The sequence below is a fragment of the Danio rerio genome, chromosome 16 (assembly GCF_049306965.1).
Source record: "Danio rerio strain Tuebingen ecotype United States chromosome 16, GRCz12tu, whole genome shotgun sequence".
NCBI classification, from domain to species: Eukaryota; Metazoa; Chordata; class Actinopteri; order Cypriniformes; family Danionidae; genus Danio; species Danio rerio.
In genome coordinates, this window is record NC_133191.1 from 12,692,075 (window position 1) to 12,702,500 (window position 10,426).

The following is a 10,426-nucleotide window of genomic DNA, read 5'->3' on the forward strand; positions in this document are numbered from 1 at the left end:
TTAACTCTTCGTGAACAAGTAGGCTACTAAGAATTTAGTAACTTACTTTCAAGTCGATTAAATAAATGGAAGGGACATTTCAGTAATTGGTAGAAGCTGGTGGGGACACAGCCCCTTCATTCATGCCAATTGTACGCCTTTGTTATGTTACAAAAATAAATGTAGTGTAAAAGCAAAAGGGGTTCAATCCAACACTATAAAGCTGTAGTTATTAAAGTGGCTGAATAGTTGACATTTGGACTGTGTTGTTCAAAATGCTTCATGTGATTCAAGTTCAAACGTGTTTTTGCTGCAAAGTTTGAGTGCAGGTTGGCTAAGTTCACATCTTGGAGCTCTTAAACCGAATAATTCTTTCAAATCCGTATAAAGAAAACTAAAAAAGGGCAAAATACTTCAAAGCAGCTAAAAAAATACAGACCTGCAATGTTTTACTATTTATTTAAACACAGTGATTGAGGTCATGAAAATGACTTCTTTAAAAATACACCAAAATCTGCTTAATGTCACACTCTTACACTAATGCTGCTGTAAACTTTAATCCAAAGCAGTCAATTGCACACACAGTGCGGTGGGGTTTCCAAGTTTTCTGAGCACTTTCCATAGACATCAATATTTTTTTATACTGAACAAATGGTACGTAAAAAAATATCCATTTTTTACATTTATTAGTGATAAAAATAGGGATATAAACGTCTCCACATGTTAAAAAAAGCACCTGAAACACACACCTACGACCTCACACTCACCCTACAAAGCGTAAATTCTATCCTCTCCTCTTAAACCTACCTCTAAATCCAACCTTTACAGAAAATAATCTGTATGTTTATATTTTAATACTTTATTCTGTTTGATTTGTGAGCCGTTTTCCAAAGTTTTGGACTAAAAAATGTCTCCACCAGGCAAAACTTACTAGTATTTCTATACTTGTGGGGACATTTGGTCTCCATAATGTAAGGAATACAAGATGCACACAAACACACACAGATATTTTTGTGAATTGTGGGAACATTTTATAGGTGTAATGGTTATTATGCTGGAAAACTGTATTTTCTATCTTCCCACCTTGCCCTAACCTTTACAGGAAACTTTGGGCATATTTACTTACTCAAAAAATTAATTCCCATCTTTGCCTTTTATAATTTATGCAAGGCTTGTAATTCATCCTTTTTTATAAGCCTTGTGAGAAACCGTGACATGGGAAATGTCATCTTAAGTCACCTTGTAATACTAATGTCATACCCATATACACACAAGTAAACACTATATTTAGGCAGGTGTCCAACAGCTCTCTCTAGTGTACATCTGGTGGATTTGTGAAAGCATGGGATGCAAAAATGCCTGTGAAATTTGTAAAGCTCACCTCTTGGTTGCTCATGTCCCAGTACGGACGTTCTCCATAAGACATGACCTCCCACATGAGTATCCCGAAGCTCCAGACGTCACTGGCGGAGCTGAATTTGCGGTGCTGGAAAGCTTCAGGAGCCGTCCAGCGCACTGGGATCTTACTGCCCTTGAATCACACACATCAAACACACAAAAATCAAAACACATTACACTGATTTCTTACTACGTTTGATTCAAAGAGGAAAAAAAGTCAGCCAATTTTATTCTCTGTGATATATCGGAATAATTGATGTCTTACTGATTCTTTAAATGTGATATTGTATCTCTCTCATTAATAAGCGGAGTTAAACAAACATCACAATGATTTCCACACATCCTGAACAGCATTTTGTGTATGTTTATTCATAACGCACCAGTGAAGCAGTGTAGGTGGGCATATTGTGGTCCAGGCCCCTCATCAGTCTTGACAGGCCGAAGTCAGACACTTTACAGACCAGGTTTGAATTGACTAGAACGTTTCGCGCCGCAAGATCCCGATGGACAAAGTTCCTCTCCGACAGGTAACGCATTCCAGCCCCGACACCTCTCACCATCCCTACCAGCTGCAGCACGCTGAACTGATCCTCATTTTCCTAGACACAATATGACAAATATTTACAAATATGATGTCATTTCAGTACATTTCACTGAATGTAACGCTTGTCATTTTTAATAAAATCATAACAACAAAATTATATTTATCATCAATATATATTTATACATATTTTATATAGAAGTAATATTATTATTTTATTCTCAAATTTTATTAATTTATTCTCACCCTGAAAAAAGCACACAAGGGGGACCTATTCATAAGCTTTGAGACTATTTAATTTAAGTTTCATCTCATATTGTAAAAATACAATTATAATATTGTATATAATATAAAACTTGCTATTTATATAATCAAAAATATGTTTTTTTCTTTAATGTATTTCCTCTAATGTAAAAAGCCTCTGTTGTATTTTATTTATGTAAATTAAAAGACATTTTAACATATTTTCTAACACTAAGAAAAGCATCTGTTGGGAATTTCTTCTTGCCATTAAAAAAGTTATTTAGTTTTTTCTATATTTATTATAAAAATATTAAACGTAATTTGACATTTTTCTTGCCGTTAGAAAGGCATCTAAAGGTACTTTCATCTTGTCATTTTAAAAATATATAAATATAACTATTATAAGAATTGATTTTAAATTTAAAAAAGTATAAAAAAACAAAAAATAAAAAAAAAACATTGAATTTATTTATTTTTATTAACCCAAGAGAGGCATATAGGTGGACATTATATAAACAAATAAACTCCCTTCCATCTGGTCATATTTGAAATAATACATTAAAATATTATTTGGAATTGTAAGCACCAGCTGTTTCTCATGGCAATATCAAACCAAATACAAACATTTTATTATATTCTCACACAACTATAAGCTTATAATAAGAAATAGTGAATGTAAGATCTTTTTCTTACCCTGAGGAAGGCGTCGAGAGGGCCGTTCTCCATGAACTCTGTGATGATGCGCTCAGGAGGGGTGCGCGTGATTACCCCTTCTAGTTTCAGCACATTGGGATGATCAAACTGGCCCAGGACTCCTGCTTCACTGAGAAACACGTTCTTCTCTCGCTCTGTCACTCCCCATCGCAGAGTCTTCACCGCCACCAGAGCCTCCCTTCGGCCGATCGGCCTGTAGCGACCCCTCGATACCTCCCCAAACTGAGCTGAAACACACAGACACACTTACATTAAATTCCAAGTCAACCAAAAGTTGCTGAGACTTTTACTTTAAGTGATGTTGATGTACTTCCAGTTAAAATGGAAAATTTGACGGTGGTCGAGAGAGCTAAGCATTAAACACATGCAATATACATTAAGAACATGCAACATACATTAAGAAAAGCTCTTCATCCGTTTGACAGCACATGTGCTACGAATCCTCACAAAGAATACACATTAAATAAACCTTGTCTTTTGTATTTTATTAGCCTAAATAACCATTACGTAAATAGCTGGGTCAGTCACATTTTAGGGTCCCCTTGAAACAATTTGGTTGTGTTCTGTGCTATTCAAAAGTGTTGTGATGCATTTTTTTTTTTTGCGTTGTGAGGATTTGTTGCATGTGTGCTGTTAAACGGATGAAGATCTATTCTCAATTTGCTGGTGTTTTTTGTAATTGCATGCGTTTTCTTAAATTGCAGCACGTTTGTTGAGCAAAGGGCCAAGTTTAGGAACATTGTAGATGAAGTCATCAACTAACAAAGAAACACCACCATTCCAAATGCTGATGCAAATGGTCAAACTTTGGACATTATCTAAACAAACTTAAAAAAAAAAGGTAGATTAATTTGCACTGATTAATTGTTTACATTGCTAGCAAAAAAATAAAAAACATTGCAAATGTTGATTTCACATGGACTTTAAGGCAACACTTAAGGAAAACAGACCAAAACGTTAACTACCAGTTTTCGCCACCTTTTCCCAGTTGATTGAAAAATCGCAAACTTTCTAAAAGATTAGTTTTAAACATGCAGATGAGGCATAAAAATATGCACTAAAATATGCATTCAAAGTTCTTTTATAACAAAGGAGGTTTTGGGAATCTCTTTTTATCATGTTTTATCAGATAATTCATAAAATACGGTAAACAGTCAGAAAAAAAGTTTAGAATAAAACGATGCATACAAGAAGGCATATTATAAACAGATCCCACTGTAAAAACTTTCAATATTTAGATTTGAATTGTACATAGAAAGGCAGCATGGTGGCGCAGTGGGTAGCACAATCTCCTCACAGCAAGAAGGTCACTGGTTCGATCCTTGGCTGGGTCAGTTGGCATTTCTGTGTGGAGTTTGTTTTTCCTGGGTTCGTGTAGGTTTCCTTTGGGTGCTCCGGTTTCCCCCACAAGTCCAAAAACATGTGGTATAGGTGAATTGTCTGTTATAGCTAAATTGTCTGCAGTGTATGTGAGTGAATGGGTGTGTATGGATGTTTCCCAGTGATGGGTTGCAGCTGGAAGGGTATCCGCTGTGAAGAACAAGTGCTGGAAAAGTTGGCAGTTCATTCAGCTGTGGCGACCCCAGAAAAATAAAGGGACTAAGCCGACAAGAAAATGAATGAATGTATATAGTAGATATGAATACTTAGATAGAATATAGATATGAAAAATATATATCATTATGAATACTGTGGAGTCTGGTGTAAGTGCTGCTGAAGTATAAAATTAGTAATATATATTTTAAAAATTAAAAGAATTATTTCAGAGGAAATTGACTTTAAAAATATGTAAGCTACTTTAACCAGACACAAATTAAAGGGAAAAAAAAAAAAAATTATATATATATATATATATATATATATATATATATATATATATATATATATATATATATATGCCATTTCTGTGAGGAGTTTGCAAGTTCTCCCTGCGTTCGCGTGGGTTTCCTCCGAGTGCTCCGGTTTCCCCCACAGTCCAAAGACATGCGGTACAGATGAATTGGGTAGGCTAAATTGTCTGTAGTGTGTGTATGAGTCTATGTGGATGTTTCCCAGAGATAGGTTGTGGCTGGAAGGGCATCCGCTGCGTAAAAACTTGCTGGATAAGTTGGCGGTTCATTCCGCTGTGGCGACCCCGGATCAATAAAGGGACTAAGCTGACAAGAAAATGAAGGAATGAATATATATATATATATATATATATATATATATATATATATATATATATATATATATATATATATATATATATATTTATTTATACACACAGTATAAATACATAGACAGATAGATAATGCTGCAATGCCCCAAAATCTTAAAACTGTCACTGAAAAAACAAAAACATGCAGTGTTTAGCCTGCAGTTTCTCTTAAAGGGACAGTTCACCCAAAAAGAGCTAATTTGCTCATATTTACTCACCATCAAGTGGTTATGAGTCTTTATAAGTTTTTTGTATTATGTCGCATATAACAGAATATACATTAAAAAAGCTTGAACGTAACCATTGACTTACATAGCAGGAAAAGCAAATACTATAAAAGCCAATGGTTACCGGTTTCCAAAATTCTTCAAAATATCTTCTTTTGTGATCAAAAAAAAGAAAGTCAGTCAAACGGGTCTGTGACAAGTGAAGTAACAAACGAGTACATGATGACAGAATTTTCAGTTTTAAGTGGGTTTCAGATCCCACTTTATATTAAGTGTCCTTAACTACTATGTACTTACATCAAAAAATAAATACAATGTACTCACTGTGTTTATAATGTATTTGAGAACACTTGTGGTGCTTTTGAGTTGGGATAGAGGTTGGGTTATGGACAGGTTTGGTGCCATGAGTAGGTTTAAGGGTGGGTTAAGGTGTAAGGGATGGTCAACAGTGTATATACAAATGTAATTACAAAAGTTAATCACAGATGTAATTACATACATGTATTTAATCAAGCATAAGTACACAGTAAATACATGTATTTACACAATAAGTACATTGTAACAAACTATTAATTCCTGTGCAAATATATGTTAGTTAAGGCCACTTAATATAAAGTGGGACCGGGTTTCAAATCTAACATGAATCTTGTCAAAGTTAGCAAAGAATCAAAAATAACAGAAAAAATCTTAAATGTGTATTAGGTGCATTCCATCAAGTTATTAAAGTGGATGACTGTAGTATTGGTAACCTAATCAACAGTAAACAAGGCAAGATTAACGAAGACAGCTGATTATGTAGTTGTAATGTTTGCTCCATCAAAGTTAATGGCTACTGTTATCTCATAGCAAACATTAACAGAGTACTAACCAGCACCGATGACCTCCTCGATCTTCAGATGAGCTGGGTCAATTTCTCGTGCAAATTCTTTGACTGCTTCACTGGGGTCTTCATAAGTGGAGGGGTCCACGTAATATTTCACTCCACCTGAATAAATAACAACATCCCGGTTACGGTTCCTCTGCAGAGATCATCTAATGACAGGTTTTAAAGGCGCTGCTCAAACTGTAGTAATACCACAAAAATTTGCACCACAGACAGCCCTGCAAACAGAAAAACTCCTGACACGGCACTTTCAGCATCTGTGTTAAAATATCAAAACTGTCGCCAGCTCCTCCTTATTGTGGTGTAGACAGAAGACATTACTGAAACGCACTTATTACATAGTAGTGGTAATTATAAGGTAGCCTGAACGTTATGGAAGCATGTCTCTGCCATGGGATAAAAAAATAAGCTCATTGCCAGTTTTATCTCACAAAGGTTATTATGAGATAATATAGATAGAAACACATTTTTGGATAATTGTGATTAAAACTATATGAATAAAATATCTTTAATAATAATAATAATAATAGAATATCTTTATTATTTCTTCAATTGTTTATATCTCATAATTCACACGTTTTTTACTCAAAATTGTAATGTTTTCCTGTAAATGATAAGTCTGTAAGTTTACTTATTAGTTTTTACAATTTTAAGTGTGGAGCGACACGATGGCTCAGTGGTTTGCACTGTCACCTCAGACGAAGAACATCGCTGGTTTGAGTCCCAACTGGGTCCGTTGGCATTTCTGTGTGGAGTTTGCATGTTCTCCCAGTGTTCGTGTGAGTTTCCTCCGGGTGTTCCGGTGTCCCCCACAGTCCAAAGACGTGGTATAGGTGAATTGAATAAGCTAAATTGGTCATAGTGAGTGTGTGTGTGTGTGTGTGTGTGTGTGTGTGTGTGTGTGTGTGTGTGTAAATGAGTGTGTATGGGTGTTTCCCAGTTTTGTGTTGCAGCTGGAAGGGCATCTGCTGTGTAAAACATAAGTTTTCGGTTCATTCCACTATAGTGACCCCTAATGAACAAAAGGACTAAGCCAAAGGAAAAAAAAATTAATAAATTAAGGTGGATTGAACATAAAACAAAAAAGTTTTTCCCAAAACAAACCTCAAGAATTGAGTAACTTCAGATCATTTTAAATAAGTAGTTTAAACAAACAGCAAACATAATTTTTGAGTGCACTTTCTCCCAATTCTGACTTTATTTCTTGCAATTCTAAATACAAATCTGATGTTTATTTTCAGAATTATGATACAAAAATAAAATCGCGAAACAAAATATTTTTTGTAAAGGAAATTCAAAATACTGAGATTAAAGGTAACTTTCTTATTTATTTTACTTAATGGCACAAACAAGGTTGCATAATACACAGCCCTCTTTGAAAAATGTCCACTGTTTTTCCAGCATTAATCAATACATTAAAATCTAATAAAATGAATGAAAATAATATTTTAAGTAGCTTTTTAAAAACAATTTTGAGTCATTTTTAATCTTTTAAATATATAAACATATGTTAATAGTAAATATTACAAGCAATAAAATATTATAATTAAAAAATCTTTATGTAAATGCATTATGTATATCATCTAAATATATTTATTCATTAATTTTCCTTCTCGGTAGTCCCTTATTTATCAGGGATCATCGCAGCGGAATGAACCGCCAACTTCTCCGCCATATGTTTTATGTAGCAGATGCCTTTCCAGCCACAACCCAGTACTAGGAAACACCCATACACACTTATTCACATACATACACTACAGCAATTTACCTTACCTAATTTACTTTAGAGTGCGTGGATTCTGGGGTAAAGTGGAGCACCCAAAGGAAACTCATGCGAACACAGGAAGACCATGCAAACTCCACAGAAATGTCAACTTGCCCGGCAGGAACTTGAACTAGCAACCTTCTTGCTGTTAGGCGACAGTGCTAACTACTGAGCCAACCCTATATATACAGTTGAAGTCAGAATTATAAGCCCCCCTTTTAATTAATTATTATTATTATTTTTTTTTAATATTTCCCAAATGATGTTTAACAGAGCAAGGACACTTTCACCAGTATGTCTGATAATATTTTTTCTTCTAGAGAAAGTCTTATTTGTTTTATTTTGGATAGAACAAAAGCAGTTTTTAATTTTTTAAAAAACATTTTAATGACAAAATCATTAGCCCCTTTAAGCTATATTTTTTCGATAGTCTAAAACAAACCATTATACAATAACTTGCCTAATTACCCTCACCTGCTAAGTTAATCTAATGAACCTAGTTAAGCTTTAAATGTCACTTTAAGCTGTATAGAAGTGTCTTGAAAAATATCTAGTCAAATATTATTGACTGTCATCATGGCAAAGATAAAATAAGTCAGTTATTAGAAATGAGTTACTAAAACTTTTATGTTTAGAAATGTACTGAAAAAATCTTCTCTCTGTTAAAAACAGAAATTGGAGAAAAAATTAAACGGGGGTGAATAATTCTGATTTTAACTGTATATTTATATAAATATATTCTGTTTCTTATAATAAATGGTTGAAAATGCCTAATATTTTATGGAAACAAGCTACAAATCATATATATGAACTATTTAGTTTCTCTGCATTCATATAAATTCTGCGTATTTTGGAGAACACAAAACACATATGCACACATGAAGGCTCTCACCTCTGTTGCTGATGTATCGCTGCAGTCGGTCACTGTAAGGGCTTTCTCTCCTTTTACTAGTGGAAAAAGACACACTAATTCGTATGATGTTTTGTATGTTTATTTATTGCTTAAAGGGTTAGTTTACGCACAATTTAGATGTATTCAATATTAGCTCACCTTGAAATGATTTGAAACCTTTATTAGTTTCTACCTTCTGTTGAACAGTAAAGAAGATATTATAAAGAGTGTTTGAAACCAGTAACCCTTGACATCCATAGTAAGAAAAGCAAATACTACAAAAGTCAATGGTTACGGGTTTCTAACATTGTTTCTAACAGTCAACCACGTTCCTGGAGGACCACCAACACTGCATGTTTTGGACGTCTCCTTTGTCTGTTACACCCATTACAGCTCTTTCAGTCTCTGCTAATGAGCTGAAGATCTGAATCAGGTGTGTTTGACTAAGGAGACATGTAAAATATGCAGAGCTGGTTGTCCTCCAGGAACGTGGTTGAGAAACACTGGATTATAATATATCATTTTGTGTTCAACAGAAGAAAGAATGTTTAAAACACTTGAAGCAATCTATGGTAGGGAGAGTAAACGATGACAGACTTTTTGTGTGAACTATCCCTTTAATATCTGATTAACATATTATATATATGATTAATATCTGATGTGGAGAGTCTCAATGTTCATACCTTCGGAACACAAACACAATGATGATGGCGATCACAACCAATAGAAATGCAGCTCCGCCCATTACTGATCCAATCATAAGAGGCAGACGATTCTGAATCTGCTTTGACTGTCCTTCTATAAAAGGGAATAAATACATCAGATTAAATAACAAAAATATTTAATTACATTCACAGAGTTAATTACAAATACTTTAAAAACAAAACAATAATATTGCAAAAAGAAATTATAGTTTTTAAAGTAATTTTGTTACAATTTATCTGTCATTTCCACTGGTATTTCAGCATTAAATAATAAAATATTTAAAAATACTATTATTTTATAAGAATTTGTTCCTATGATTACAATAAATTATTACATTTGAATAATAAATGTTATGAATTCTAATAAAATAATTTTTTTAAATTCTATAAAAGTCCATTAATATTAAAAACAACCTTACATGCATACATTAGTGTGTGTGTGTGTGTGTGTGTAAGATTTTGTTTCATATATATTTGTACAAGTGTTCACATAAATTTAGGAATTAATTTTAATGAATGGATTCTTTCATAAATAGAACACTTTAAAGAATGTTTTAAATAGATAACTTTTGCAACATTGTACAAGCAGTTACTGTCAATTTAAATCAATTTAATGCATCTCTGTAGGATAAAATGAGTCTGTAATTAAATTAGCTGTTGATTGTTTATGAAACTAGTACTTAAATTGATAGACTCGTAACAATTCTGACAAAAAATGGAGTAGAAATAGCAGGAAAAGGCACATAAGGATAGCCCATTTGTCTACTAAACAGCATTTGGTACTGAAGCAATAGTGAAAATAAATAGCATTTCTTATTACATAAAACACTGAAAAAAAATATGACTTAATTAACTCTGAAAAGCAGAATCAGAAATGACC

The 10,426-nt window shown here is 33.5% G+C and overlaps 1 protein-coding gene across 2 annotated transcripts in view; it reads right to left on the minus strand.

Annotated features, from left to right (window-relative positions):
* ephb6 (eph receptor B6) overlaps positions 1-10,426 on the minus strand; it is a 143,190-nt gene that overhangs the window by 14,025 nt on the left and 118,739 nt on the right. For both annotated transcript variants that reach the window (XM_073925915.1, XM_005173518.6), the window contains exons 11-16: positions 9,526-9,640; positions 8,843-8,898; positions 6,171-6,287; positions 2,855-3,102; positions 1,758-1,976; positions 1,361-1,510 (exon numbers count right to left, since the gene is read on the minus strand). In XM_073925915.1, coding sequence (XP_073782016.1) covers positions 1,361-1,510; positions 1,758-1,976; positions 2,855-3,102; positions 6,171-6,287; positions 8,843-8,898; positions 9,526-9,640 — 905 coding nt within the window. The remainder of the gene's footprint in view (positions 1-1,360; positions 1,511-1,757; positions 1,977-2,854; positions 3,103-6,170; positions 6,288-8,842; positions 8,899-9,525; positions 9,641-10,426) is intronic.